At 44.9% G+C, this 15,778-nt stretch overlaps 1 protein-coding gene across 8 annotated transcripts in view; it reads left to right on the plus strand.

Annotated features, from left to right (window-relative positions):
- The window catches only part of GABPA (GA binding protein transcription factor subunit alpha), a 284,030-nt gene that overhangs the window by 176,926 nt on the left and 91,326 nt on the right, over positions 1-15,778 (plus strand). For all 8 annotated transcript variants that reach the window (XM_085623071.1, XM_085623067.1, XM_085623072.1 and 5 more), the window contains 2 exons: positions 2,031-2,276; positions 3,915-4,109. In XM_085623071.1, coding sequence (XP_085479197.1) covers positions 2,031-2,276; positions 3,915-4,109 — 441 coding nt within the window. The remainder of the gene's footprint in view (positions 1-2,030; positions 2,277-3,914; positions 4,110-15,778) is intronic.

The raw sequence follows: 15,778 nt of genomic DNA on the forward strand, positions 1-15,778 counted from the left end.
TGTCAACTCCCATAGCTCTCCTAATGCTGTCATGGGGTCAGGGGTGATATTTACTTGCGTCATATATACCATTGAAATCCCTCCAAGGAGGTCGAGACATGGGCCTCTAGGGGATTGTGGTCGGGGATTGCCTGTAGGTTGCCTCAGTGTTGCTCAAGGGCATGTCGTATTTGCAAGACGTGATAGGATTGTGTTATAGCCCCAAGTTATGAGATGTCTGTAGTGTCCCAGGCACAAAAGCCTTTCAGAGTTGCTGTCTGGTGTAGCCATGTCGTGAACCATAAATGCGTTCCCCAGTCTGAACCCCAAGCCATTTGATCCATCTCAGCACCTTATGCTGACAGGCTATAGATGTTGCAGGGGGTAGGTCAGTATGGTTTACTGGTCCATATAGGAGGTTCATCACTGTTGTATCGTTCAAGGTTCTAGAGCTTTACTGCTATTGCAGGGTTCCGGCGGTCTGTGAACATGCATTAGTTGGTTGGAAAAATTTGGCTGGCCCAGTAGTATAGTTGCAAGTCTGCAATACCCAACCCCCGACATAGGGTTCCAGCACACATCATGGTTTGCCCCTTTCCATAGGAATTTCACTATCACAGCCTGTAGGGATGTTAAAGAACGTGGGGGCAGAGCGTATGAGTACTTTTGTAAAGTGTATAGCTATTGGGGGAGAATAAGGCCCCTCGGGCTGGTGTTACCAAGTATCCATGTCCCATTTTATACAGGCGACCAGAGGTGTGTTATTTGTATCCCATGCATCCAGTCTGGTGTGGGTAATAGATACACCAATGTAATTAACGTCCTGGTCTGCCCACTGAAGGGTTATGGTTCGGTGTATGTCGTCCTGCGGTTTAATTAAAGGTATGTATGTGGACTTGGGCCAGTTCACTGTGAGGCTGAATCAGTTTGTGTAGTTTTGGAGCATATGCATCAGGTGGGATAGGGAGGTTTAAGGGTTGCTTATATAGATTAGGGCATCGTCTGCATAGAGTGAAAATCTGTCTTCTGTTTCCCAGGCCAGTGGAAGCCACCCAGTTGAGCTAAGCGCCTGATCCATTTGGCTACTGGTTCTCTGATCAGAGAGAACAGGAGAGGGGTGAGGGGGGCACCCATGTGTTCTGCATAAGATAGCGAACGCGGGGGATAATTTTCCATTGACCCTAACTCTCGCCCCCAGCTTACAGTAGAATGTCGCTATTCAGCGCTTGAGAGCCGTGTCAAAGTTTATTTTCTCTAGCACTCTGAATAGTAATTCCCAGCGGACTGAGTCGAATGCTTTCTCAAGGTCCAGGGACACCAGGGCCCTGTGGTCCAGTTCCCCAGAGGACATTGCCTTTGCTGTGTGAAGGTGTGGCAAGCGATGCAGAGTGCCACGTTTTGACATTCACATTTTGGTCTGAGTGCTCTATTGTTCTGATAAAGAATAGCAGCCTGTTCACCAGTATTTCAGTTTCTTTACTCTTGCCTGAAGGTTCTGTATGCCTATCTAGCATTTTGTCTTTCAGTTTTTTCCATTTGAAATAGAAGTATTATATTTCATTCACTTAAGATCATGTAGGCAGCTTTTATAGGCCATTGGAACCTTGTTTCAACATTTTAGTGGTACAGTGGAAATTAAAGAAGATGCCTAATAATTAAGATAAGCATGGTTTAGTTTTCTTGCAGAACTTTTTAGAATTTATGAATGTAGAAAATATACCTGTCTTGGAGCAACATGCTTACAGGTAAGTAAAGTTTTATTATGAATATTTGAATCTGTGTATTCTAAGCAGTCCTGAAAGCCAAAATACTAATTGTACTTCCTGACTACGTTATGCAGTCTCTTGCCAAACTATTTCTCCTCGATGGTCAGCTTAAATAATGAATCCTGCTACTGGCAGTTATAGTGTTCAGATTCTGCAGCCTAATGCCTTGTTGCACTGTTTGTAAAGTATTGTGTGTTCATTTAACAGCGTATAGAAAACAAAATTGAAGCCTCACTTGTAGCATACTTTGATCGATTAATTTTGTTATTGACTACTTCTGTTTAGGGATGGAACCAAAGCTAAACATAATTGAGATTGTAAAACCAGTTGACACAGTTGAAGTGGTTATTGACCCTGATGCCCACCATGAAGGAGGTGAAGCTCAGCTTGTGGAAGAAACTCAAGTTATAACTCTGGATGGCACAAAACACATTACAACAATATCTGATGAAACGTCTGAGCAAGTCACACGATGGGCCGCAGCACTTGAAGGCTATCGGAAGGAACAAGAACGCCTTGGAATACCTTACGGTAAACCAGCAATAGCAATCTGGTCCTTCTTGAGAGTTATTTAGATTTGCAAATGTGTTTGAAACCACTTTCAATTCAGTTTTCTATGTAAGGGCTTTACCATTTGTTATTAGGCTGATCAGTCTCATCGGTCTTGTGATTGATGGGCCATTTGAACCTCTTGCATGCACCTCAGCCGTTTATCTCTGAGTTCCATAGGAATATTCAAAACTGTAGTAAAAGTGATAGTTGATTTGTGTATTTTCTCTTGGTATGTCTGTGCACTACACGTAGTAGCAAAAAATGTAAGCTATTAAATACTGATACACACTAGTATAAAGTGATGTATACCTTGAAGCATTAAGGGGGTCTGCAAAAAAGATTGCATGCAATATTTTCAAAATCGTTAATATTGTTTTAGCATCAATGATGAAAATAAGTAGGGCAGGTCTGGAGGAAATTTTATTGATGAGGCATCTGAAAGAGTAAAAGTGGTTAGTTAATTAAGGTCTCATCTAAATATATTTCTAGAAAATGTTGGATATGCTGCTGAAGTTTTATCATGACAATCCATTCTGTGGCCATTGCTGAAAATGAATCTTCGGTAAGATTCAGCAGTGTGCTAAATCTTTATGCAGAAATCACGCCATGAAGAGAATTGGAAATCTGTCCTAGTGAAATAAATAAATTAGGAACATGGCTTATTGGGAGTTTGAAATTGGTGTCATAAGAGCAAAGTTATCAAGGATCACTAAAAAGACAAACAAGATTTGAAAAATAGGACACTGTACAAAAATTTGCCCTTACTAAATTTCAGGGGGGGGGGGGGAAGAATCATTAACTTCCAAATGCCTGAGAAAAGCTAGTCTTGAAGGTGACCACCATAGATGACACCACAGATCCAATCATTATCATTTCTCACATTTTTTGGACATGATGGGGGAGGTAAATGGAGATTTGATGATGTATAGGAAGGTGGCAGCACCTTGCCTTTCCAAAGCAGATGAAGGTGGGTGTGGAGGATGATGGTCGGGTTTTCTCGCTCCTGGACTGTTGGCTGACATTGGCACTCACAATTTGCATCAGGGAACTATGATTAGTGAACGCCTGGTTGCTGAAAATGTAGATGATTGCGTGTGCTTACAATCGAAGACAATTGGTGCAGTCTTACTCTGTTAAGCATGCTCAGTGTTTTAACCCACAGCTTGGATTTTGAATGTTCGTAATACTGTGGCGATTTTATTACTGTCAATTATTTTTCTCCTACCACTGGTTGTCCATCAAGGCTCTCAGTATGTCTATATTTCCACTATCTTCTTTGACAGATCTGAGCAACCCATCCCTCAAAATAAACATTCCTACCTGACTACTGAGTCAGTATCTGCTTCTCATTCTTTTCCCCATATCTGTATCCTGCTGGTAAAAACAACACAAGAAAAGGCAGCAGTGATGTAGTTGAGAACTGTATTATTTGATGTTGTGTTATCTAGTTCACAGTAAAAAGAAAACCAATGTTTGGCCAGTATCAAAACTAAGTCCTCAATAAAGTAACCTGAACGGCCCACACTATTATGTGCACATTTACCTTTGAGCAAAATACGTTTCATGTGGGTTCCTGACCAATGTTTGTTTGATGTTCTCCCTTTCTCTTGGCTTTAGATCCAGTACAGTGGTCAACAGACCAGGTCCTCCACTGGGTAGTGTGGGTGATCAAAGAATTTGGCATGGATGAAATAGACATCAGTACCCTGACCATGCCAGGACGAGACCTTTGTGAACTCTGCCAAGAAGACTTTTTCCAGAGGGTGCCACGAGGAGAAATTCTATGGAGCCACTTAGAGCTTCTTCGGAAGTGTAAGTAAGCACTAAGCATACCCACACATGTTGAAAGATTGAGGACTGGTAGGTATTCTGATGTGTTAATCTGACGGTCTTATTTTGGTATCTACCGGAGTTTGTTGAAATGTTTTTTTTTTTTTGTGCATTAGGGGTATAAAGTTAAAAATCCCTTACAACTGGCATTTTATCTCAAAATAAGGATGCACCATTTTAACATTTTCACAGAGTAGAAGAGACCTTTTTTGTTTAAAAACCTCTTCTAAAACATACTTTAAGGAAATGGTGCTATAGGGAGTTTAAAAAAAATAAATATATATATATATATTTTTTTTATTACATGGAAATGAGAAATTTTGACCCTGCACAAGAACAGTGTGGCACATTTTGCTTTGCAGGGTCAATTATCTAGTTATGGTTTTGAGGCCAGACTCTGAGAATCCCTCCTGTAAGCTTTCTTCTATTTGAGTAGTTTATGTAGAGGAGGAGGGATGTTTATGTTCCATAAATGTTGCTTCTCCAGGAGGTACCAGTTAGCCTTTTGGTAGCTTGTATCAATTGAGGATGATATCCATCTTTTTACATGCATTTTTGAAGATGCAAAACAATTCAAGTGAGCCCTTAGTTGACAAAGAGCTATTTTTATTTGAGCCTTCACCACCTCCTTCAATCAGATATTGCAGAAGGGTACTCTTAATTTCCACAGTATGCATAGACCCCTTAGCTGTTGTGGGAGGATTTGGAAAGAGACGGCATTGGCAAAAAAATTAATTTCTTATTACCTCATTTATGTAGAAATTTGAAATGTTTGAGTTGAATGAAGGATGAGTAAAACTTATTTAAATGGTACACATTGTAAAGTTTATGGTTGCAAGAAGCCTCCATCTCGCTCGTCCCCACAAACGATGTTATGGTTGTTTGAAATCCTGCCTTCCACAGTATATTGAATTACTCTCTTGCATGCACTCAGGTGGTGGCCAAATTATTTTTGACACTACTACGTTCTTCAGTGGTGGAGCAGAATGTTGTTTTTGTAGGAAATCTTCAGTCACTGACCATATGAAAAGGGTCTCAGAGAGGGCTTTTTGCAGTTTGAAAAAAAAAACCAAGGCAATGTAAACCAGATTTAGTCAAATAAAGAAAATATGTGAGGTTGGTCTATTCTTGGCACATTCTCATTTTACCCCACCTCTCCAAATGCCAGATTAGGAACTTGCTCCACTTGAAAGTATATGGAAATTTTCTGGAAGTGTGCTCCACCTCCTTTAGGATGGACATGTCGGTACTGGTGAACAGCTTGTGCTCAGGAGTGGGATTCAAAATGTGTTTTGTGATGAATCTGGGCAGAGGAGTATTAGGTTTTATCAATGCATATACAGTACATTTTATTGAGAGTTGGGATTACAATTCAATAACTTTTTAATAGCACATCATAGGCAAAAATGATGTTTCCAATGTTACAATTTTAGTCATACTTCAATAGATTGTTTTTGGAGGGGTGGTGGGAGGGGCTGAGTAAAAGTTGGTAAAAGAAAATATTGGCAGCTGGCTCATGTGGTTACTGTATGGCGAACGTTATAAGGCAGCCTGCTCCATTTGCAATAGATGTTTGGGTGGGTATACAGGGTGGGTTTGCAGCAATACTAAATATGTAGCGGGAGTCAGAGTCATGGTCACCTGTCACCTTGATGTACCATCCTATCATTACAGAGCTAGTTTTTGGAAATGCACTGTCCCTGGTATTACTTGAATATACATATCATGAGATAGGACTTTAAATGTGTCTTTGAGGAGGCTCTGGGACATAGAAAAAGCAGGGTAAAGGGGCCGTATGAATTATCAGCGATATCCATATGACAGGCGATATTTCTCACTTTTGGGCACATGCATCTTTCTGTAGGGTAGATCACTTTGTGCCCAAAACAGAACACTCTTATTTCAAAGAGATAGTTTGAGCTTGGCAGGAAGTGTATATGATCCCTCGCCATGGTTATTACTATTGTAAAGATGCCAGATAAGAGACAAGAATTATAGAGCTTAAATGCTTGGGAGGTGTAAGGCATGGCGAGGATACAATATGTATCTACAATCACAACTCAGTACTATGTGAATTATTGATAGGTCAGTGCTTTGAGCTGTGGAAGGTGTTCGAAAAAGTCCTTAGAGGAAAGTCTGTCTTCCAGGTAATATCCTAGAGTGTGGGCACTAAGCAACGTTTTGGATCGGCTACTATGGTTACAGGGTCCAATGTAAAGCACCTACAGGTATATATATATTTAAAAACCCTTCAATACATGCTGTTTTTGGGCTAATATAGTAATTCAAGTGTTTTGAGAAGGGTACTGGAGAGACTCTGAAAGGTGTTGGTAATAGCTGTTGTTAGAAAATGGGTTATTCGTTTAGAATGGGAGTCCTTACCTAGTAATAACTCACAAGTTTAGTCAATCTGGATTCAACACCTGGTAGGTATGCAACAGAGTAGACCTGTTTAATTTATAGAAGTATGTAAATGTAGCAAAACAATTAAGTCAAAACACAACACATTAAATATCCCACAACCATGTCTAAAATTAGGAAAAATACTAATTAGAAAAATTATTATTAAAATCCAATGAGCAGAATTAGAGATGTATGTGTATATTTGTATGTAAGTATCTCCGAAACCACCAATAAGAAGTCACTGTTTGAGGTTGACTGAAACGCAGATGCCATTTCAGGCCTACTGCAATGGAGCGGAGCTTGTATACGCCAGTTGGGCCATCCCAATGAAAGTTTTACCTTCTGATTTATTCTTTATTGTGTTGAAATCCTACAGTTGAGGACTGTATCCAGTGGGGCCTTATTGAAATGGGATAACTATTGGACGAGGTCCCAGGGAAGCTGTTTTTTGCAGGAATAGGTCCAAATGGGAAAATTCTAATTTCACACCCACCAATGTTCCCTCGTCCGTCAGATACTTTTTGCTTATTTACCTGGTCAAGATTTAAATCTTTAAATCTAGTCCCTATTTTTTTGGAGCTCAAAACCCTGTAGTGGGGAAAGGCTCAGCTCTGTATCTCACATAGTCCTCTTAAAATAGTCTACCTTTGGAGCAAGGTCTTCTGAATCTTTAGAGGTCTTGGAAGTCCAAATATTTTCATACTCCCAACGTTTTAGACTTTCTCAAGTTGCTCCTCCAGGGCTCTTCTAAGGCACCCAGAACCTTGGGGCCAGCTTTTACAGGCCAGATCTCCATTCAGCAGAGTCCAGTCTAGGTCCACTTGGATCTGGTCTCTACAGGAAAAGGGTCTCTTTCAGTTTGTTTTGTTCTGTAACCATATATGAGGTCATCCAACTGATTCTTGCAATCAGCTTCACCAGCCTCGGTGCAAGTGAAAGCAGGTCATGCCTCCACAGATAACAGAAGAGTGCAGGACCAGTCCTTCTGTTCGTCCACAGGTCCAGAAAGTATTCTGATGAGCTGCGGGTGAGGTGCCACTTTTGTAGGATTTACTAGGCAGTTGGTGAGGGTAACTCCTGGACACTACCTAACCAATGGGCACTGAGTTCCCAGTAGCAAACTCACCCTGTTTTGCAGCACATCCTGTTTGCCTTATTACAGACTATTTCCTAATGCACTATTCTAAGGCAAATGAGACATGGCAGCTCACTTCTGCCCCTGGAGAATACAACAGGACTATGTTGAAGAAAAGGAGCTGTTCACTCTGCCTCAAGCACACTAGACTGGTTCTGGGATCAGCTCCCTCTCCCACCGAAATGGTGCAAGCTGATCAACACTGTTCCCTGGTATCCAAAGTCTCCATTCCCCAGGTTTCACTTAACACTGCACTGTGAATTGGCCAGCCTCACCCTTTCAAGGTAATTTAGTTACTGAACCCTGCCCAGCTTCCTTTCCTGAGTGAGGATTAGTCACACTGAGCCTTCCTGCCAAAGTGTCTAGCTATTGTTTCAGCTCTCGAAGCATTTTATATACTTCATCAAGGGGAAAGTACTGATGGGGCAACTTCTAGCGGCCAATGCTAATTATCCTTCTGGAACTTCAGTGAAGAAACGTCTACATTTTTAAAAGATACTTTGCTATATATTTATCAAAAATCCAACGTAACTATTGAATTAGATTTTAATAAATATTAAAGTAGTGGTTGAATTATTTCTGTAGGTTGTCCCAAACCAAAATTAGCAACATGTTTTTTTTAATTGCACTTCAGCCTTCCTCATAGGACCAGCTACAGCCTGTGAATATAGTGTTTTTTTTTTGTTTTGATTTTAATTTATTTTTATTGAAAAAGGTTTATGACAGACAATCGAAGTTGTTGACAGATATTCTCAATGGTTGCAATCTTCCGCAGATACACTACATGGGTAATAAACAAAATTTTCAAGAAATCAGATCCCTGTCCCTACCTCCACGCATTTCCAAATCCACCATGGGTGATACACAAATCTCTCCTCTAGAAGTATTCCATTTGGACCATTTTTTATCCCATTTCTTCGGGCACCCCCTAGTTATGAACACCTCCTTTTCCGCAATCATGCACTTGTCCAATTCCCTCAGCCACACCGATACAGCAGGTGGTGTCACTCCACTCCAGCCCCGAGCCAACTCTCTTTTTACCAAAGTGTACCCCAGCGTCACCAATTGCTGTTCAATCTGTCAGATCCGAGTCCACCCATATGTTTAAGAGGCCTAGGCGGGCCGTCAGGTCTACTGTCTTCCCCAGTGCAGACTGCGTTCGAGGCATGTGGGCTGCTGAATTCATATCTGTGCATAGATCGCCGCCTAGTGTTGGGTCCGGATGTTTGCACGTTGTTGTCCTGGAAGAGTCTTCGAAGTATCCTGAGATAGGTGACTCCTCCCCAGGACCACAGTGCGCATGGGCATCCTCTCCATCCTCAGATTGTTTTTTTCCGCCATTGGGTTCGGATGTGCTTATCTTAGCTCAAGTTAGGAAACTTTAGTTTAAGGCCAAAAGGCCTTTAGCTTTCGTCGGTACTGTTCCCGCTCGGTATCGACAGCTTTCTTGCTTAGTTTAGCAAACTTCTTCAAGTTTTTAGGATCCGTTTAACCCGACCATCGACCTTACATCGACGATGGAATCGAGGACCCCATTCAAACGGTGTCCTGTTTGCCACGCCAAATATCCACATATCGACGTCCACCCGGTGTGCAACAAATGCCTCTCGCCGGATCACGACGAATCGAAATGCATGGCCTGTGCCCGATTCCGATCCAAGAAGACTCTCCGGAATCGACGGGCAGCGAGATTAGAAGCGCAGCAATCGGCACCGGCCCCGGCCAACATCTTCAGCACCGAGGACGAGGATGTTGAAAGCGTGGAAGACTTCAACTACAGCCCCGCTTCCGAACACGATTCCCGATCGGAAGACGCCGATGAAGCGCTCTTTCACAGGGAAGAAGCCGACGATGAGGTAGGAGACTACGATGAGGCCTTTGGGGCCGAAGAAGATAGCTCTGGTGAAGAGCAGGGCCTACCCGTCGAAACGGAGGCTATCAAAGTGCGTCATTCTATGGCTCCGGTCGAGGGATCGCCTCCGGGCCTTACCCAAGATCAATCCCGCAGTTCTTCGGCCCCGCCTTCGGGCCCGGCCTCGAACATCCAGCAAGAGCCATTATTACCGAAAAAGACTGGTTTCCCTTCAACGAAACCGAAACCAATCGTCGCACCGGTTCCACAGAAACCGAAAGTGAAACTGGCAGTGGTCGGCTCGAAGCCCTCGAAGACCTCCACTCCTTCGACGCCAGCCCAAACCATCGGCTCCGAATGCACAAAAAGGGATCTCGGCGCCGAACTCGCTGCAGCGGATGTCGGTACCGACCTGAAAAAGAAGGCCATCGGTACCTCAAAAGCGCCTCGGCCGCCGGCACCGAAGCAATCTGCCCCGACCACAAAAGTTAAAATGGCCGCTCCATCGGAGTCCACTTCGAAGGCAGCGACTAAGGTCAAGTCATCGACTCCGTCGACCACTACTGCCTCTCCTCGAATCGATGACCCTGTGGCTCCGAAGCAGTCCTCTGCAGAACCACTCCGCACCAAAGAACCTTCGGAGTTCTCGGTGCGACAAGTTGCGGCGTCCTTGCAACGCATCAGGGAACAGGCAGCCCTCCAGTCCACGTCGGGCCCCGACCCGAAAAAGGCTCCAAAAGCACCTTCGGCACCAACCAATATTACTTTTGGTTTGCCGCCGTCCACGGCGCCAAAGATGTTCGAGATCCGAACACGTGTCCGCCAGACAAGGTCCCCATCTACTGGACACTCTCCTACTGAGCCTTCACAGTCCCAATTCATCGACGCCGACACCGGCAGACTCATGCTCCGAAAACGGAAGGTCACACCAGAGCAGACCTTGGACTCTTACAGAATCCCTCTAAAGCAGAAACTGCCAGCAGAATCGGAACCGGTTCTATACGAACGCCTGCATACCTCCTATCTGGATCCCCAGTCCTTTTCTCCGACACCCTCCGACACAGACGCAATGGAGGACTACATGGGTGATGATACCACCTACCCTAGGGATATAGATCCTGAGGAGCAGCAGGACCCAGATCAAGCTTGGGATGACCCTGCAGACCCGGGTGCCACAACAGATACCCAGGACACGCAGCTTTACGGTGCAAAAACATCTCCCACAGAGGACACTGCTGCCTTCAATGCCCTCATAGAACGTGCTGCAGCCAATCATGGAGTGCAACTCCACTCTGACACAGTTGAGGACGACTTCTTGGTGGACACTTTCGCCTCCTCTGAGAGGACGGTCAAGACTCTGCCCATGTTGAAAGGTGTTCTCAAGCCAGCAAAGGAAATTTTCAAGGAAACGGGTGCTGAACCCCAGGATTGAGAAAAAATACAAACCTGCGCCCGGGGACCCTATGTACATTAGAGGTCAGTTACCTCTGGACTCCATGGTGGTTGCTAACGCTCGCAAACGAGCGCACTCGCAAACAACTGGTGATGCTCCTCCCCCAGACAAAGGACCCGATTCACAGAACTAACTTAAGACAAAATCCTAAACTTACTACCATTTTGGTATTCACAGAAGGCACTTACTCATTTTGGTATTCACCGAAAGTCTTAAAATTAGGATTTTTCTCAGTTTAGTAGTAGTAGTATAGTTAGGACTCCTAACTTTAGGACTCCTAAATGCCTTCTGTGAATACCGAAAGTCTTAAAATTAGGATTTTACTCCAATTTAGTAGTCCTAAGTTTGGGACTCCTAACTTTAGGACTCCTAAATGCCTTCTGTGAATACCGAAAGCCTTAAAATTAGGATTTTTCTCAGTTTAGGAGTCCTAAGGTTAGGACTCCTAACTTTACAACTACTAAACTGAGAAAAATCCTAATTTTAAGGCTTTCGGTATTCACAGAAGGCATTTAGGAGTCCTAAATTTAGGACTACTAAATTGAGAAAAATCCTAATTTTAAGACTTTCGGTATTCACAGAAGGCATTTAGGAGTCCTAGAGTTAGGACTCCTAACTTCTGTGAATACCGAAATGAGTAAGTGCCTTCTGTGAATACCAAAATGAGTAAGTGCCTTCTGTGAATACCAAAATGGTAGTAAGTTTAGGATTTTGTCTTAAGTTAGTTCTGTGAATCGGGCCCAAAGAGTCCAAGGTGCTGGAGACCTCAGGCAAGAGGATTGCAGCTCAAGCAGCAAACATCTGGCGCATTGCCAATACACAGGCCCTCCTGGCTCGCTACGATCGTTCACACTACGACACACTAGAGTCACTACTCCAACATCTGCCAGACGAGTACAAAGAGGCAGCGGAGCTCCTCATCAGAGAGGGACAACTTCTTACAAACGCATCCATTAAGTGCGCACTAGATGCAGCCGACACAGCCGCGAGGGCAATAAACACCAGCGTCATGTTAAGACGACACGCTTGGTTAAGAATCTCCGGATTCAAACCTGAGATTCAAAACATCCTAAATCAGCCTGTCAACCCCGACTACTTATTCGGACCAGAAGTTGACACCACCTTAGAAAAGATAAAAAAGGACACTGACACTGCAAAGTCAATGGGGGCGTTGCAAACGCAGACATTTCGTAGTGGCTCCTTTCGTCGCCCCGGGAATAGGGGAGCAGCTAGAGGACAGGGGTCACAGCAGACATACAATAAAGGGGGCACACAGTACCTACGATAAAAACAACAGAGGTGGCTATCGTGGCTCCAGCACCAAGGGCAGAGGACGCGGTTACGGCAACACCAGGTCCTCACCCAAGAACAAACTGTGACGCCCTCTCCCTTCCCCCCGACCACATAACACCTGTCGGGGGGAGACTCCAGCGGTTCCTGTCCACGTGGAATACCATCACCACGGACAGGTGGGTCAGGGATATTATCCAGCACGGTTACGGTCTCGAATTAACCTCCACTCCACCCACAATACCGCCAAAGCACCGTCCTATGTCCGCAGAGCACTTAGCATTATTGCAGCAGGAAGTGCTAAGTATGCTGCAAAAAGGTGCAATAGAGGTCGTGCCCTTCAACCAGCAGGGGACAGGGGTGTACTCTCTGTACTTCCTAATCCCAAAAAAGGACGGGTCGCTCAGACCTATACTAGACCTGAGACCCCTCCACCACTACATTCTCTCAGAGCATTTCCATATGCTCACCCTACAGCAGGTTCTCCTGCTGCTCAGCCAGGGAGACTTCCTAGCCACACTAGACCTCAAAGATGCGTACTTCCACATACCCATACACCCGTCATACAGAAAATATCTCAGGTTCACTATTCAAGGGCAGCACTACCAATTCAAAGTCCTCCCCTTCGGTGTGACAACAGCACCCAGAGTTTTCACCAAGTGCCTAGCTACAGTGGCTGCACATCTACGGAGACAACACATTCACGTCTACCCTTACCTGGACGACTGGCTTGTTCAGGCAAAGTCAGCCCAGCAATGTGCCAGCCACATGTCCCTCACCATTCACCTTCTTCACAGTCTGGGATTCTCACTAAATTACCCAAAATCACATCTCCAACCCGCACACGTACAACAGTACCTGGGTGCGACCATAGACACTCTGGCAGCCACAGCTCAGCCAAATTTAGTGAGGATCAACAGCATGCAAATGCTGATCTCAAAGTTCAAACCTCAACACTCCCTTCCTGCGCGAGTGTTCATGCAGTTGATAGGCATGATGGCCTCCTGCATTTTCATAGTCCCACACGCGAGACTACATATGCGCCCGCTTCAGGAGTGCTTGGCACGTCAATGGAATCAGGCTCACGGGCAATTAAAAGACCTAGTGTTGGTGAGCGGTCGGGCATACAACTCTCTGCATTGGTGGAATCCACAAAACCTTTGCAAGGGACGACCGTTCCAAGAGCCTGTTCCACAAATAATACTGACGGCGGACGCGTCTCTCCAGGGATGGGGAGCTCATGTACTCAATTACACAGTGCAGGGACTATGGACAATACAACAAAAGAAGATGCACATCAACCTTCTGGAACTGATGGCAATCTTCCTGGCAATGAAGGCATTCAAAGTACACTTGTGCAACAAAGTCGTGTTGATCCGGACGGACAACATGACTGCCATGTACTACATACAGAAGCAGGGAGGAACACACTCTCCACAGTTGTCTCATCTGGCACAGAGCATGTGGAAGTGGGCCATTCAGAGGAACATATTCCTCATGGCGGAACACCTCCCCGGCAAGGACAACCAGATGGCGGATCTGCTCAGCAGACACAGCCACCAGATGCACGAGTGGGAGCTACACCCATCAGTACTCCAACCGTACTTCCAACAGTGGGGTCATCCAGAGATAGACCTATTCGCCACAAACGAAAATGCAAAATGCCAAAGCTTTGCCGCCAGGTTCCCACATCCACAGTCGCAGGGCAATGCGATATGGATGAACTGGTCCGGCAGATTTGCGTACGCTTTTCCCCCAGCGCCATTAATACCGCTGGTGGCACGCAAACTGCGACAGCACTCACTGACACTCATCCTAGTTGCTCCCACATGGGCGCGCCAGCCATGGTACACCACCTTTCTAGAACTTTCCGTGGTGCCGCATCAAAGGCTGCGGATCAAACCTGCACTCTTAACGCAGAACCATGGCGAAATTCAGCACCCAGATCCGCAACAGCTCAACCTGGCAATCTGGCTCCTGAAGTCTTAGAGTTTGGCTACCTAAACCTGCCACCTGACTGTATGGAGATCATTAAGGAGGCCAGGAGACCCACTACCAGAGCTTGCTATGCAGCTAAATGGAAGAGGTTTGTAATTTATTGCAACAACAATGACATTAACCCGCTAGACGCATCCATTCAAAACATAATCTGTTACCTCTTACACCTATACCGATGCAATCTGGCATACACCTCAATACGCATCCATTTGTCCGCAATAGCAGCCTATCTCCAGAACAGGCAGCACCTCTCTTTATTCAGAGTGCCTGCCATCAAAGCTTTCTTGGAGGGACTTAAACGAGTAATTCCCCCAAGACACCCACCAGCGCCGGTGTGGAACCTCAACTTGGTCCTCACCCGACTGATGGGTCCCCCCTTCGAACCTCTACACTCATGTGAGATTCAATTCCTCACCTGGAAAGTAGCTTTCCTAGTGGAAATCACTTTGTTAAGAAGAGTTAGTGAACTCCAGGCACTAATCATTCAAATGCCATTCATACAGGTTCACGCAAACAGGGTCGTACTACGTACCAACCCCAAATTCATGCCTAAAGTAATATCGCAGTTCCACATGAATCAAACTATTGAACTGCCTGTTTTCTTTCAGAATCCACAAAATGTCGCTGAGAGAATGCTCCATACACTAGATGTCAAAAGAGCCCTCATGTACTATATAGACAGAACTAAAGACTTTAGGAAGACAAACCAACTTTTCGTTGCCTTTTCTCCACAACACAAAGGCAACGCCATCTCCAAAGCAGGTATAGCCAGATGGATCGTTAAATGTATTCAAATTTGCTATCTAAAGGCTAAACGCACATTAACGATTCCCCCACGAGCCCACTCAACACGTAAGTTAGGGGCGTCCATGGCTTTCCTGGGAAACATTCCTTTACAGGATATATGTAGAGCAGCCACATGGTCCACTATACATACATTTACCAAACACTATTGTGTAGATGTACACTCAAAACAGCAGGCAGCTGTAGGACAAGCTGTTCTCAAAACTCTTTTTCAGACCGCTGCAGCTGGCACTGCTGGCCGCCGCTAATAGGAGGTACTGCTATGTATTCTATGCACAGATATGAATTCAGCAGCCCACATGCCTCAAACTGAATATGCTACTTACCAGTATGCATCTGTTCTTGGCATGTAGGGCTGCTGACATTCATATCGCCCACCCTCCTCCTCGGCGCCTCTAGCAGCTGCAGCTCTCAGAATTACTGTATAGCATGGTCATCACTTTCTGTATCTACTCCATCACTGCCACAATGGCGAAAAACAATCTGAGGATGGAGAGGATGCCCATGCGCACTGTGGTCCAGGGGAGGAGTCACCTATCTCAGGATACTTCGAAGACTCTTCCAGGACAACAACGTGCAAACATCCTGACCAACACTAGGCGGCGATCTATGCACAGATATGAATGTCAGCAGCCCTACATGCCAAGAACAGATGCATACTGGTAAGTAGCATATTCAATATGCGTCGTGGCCCTCTCCCAGAGATAATATAAGTT

This window comes from Triturus cristatus, chromosome 8, assembly GCF_964204655.1.
Source record: "Triturus cristatus chromosome 8, aTriCri1.1, whole genome shotgun sequence".
NCBI lineage: Eukaryota > Metazoa > Chordata > Amphibia > Caudata > Salamandridae > Triturus > Triturus cristatus.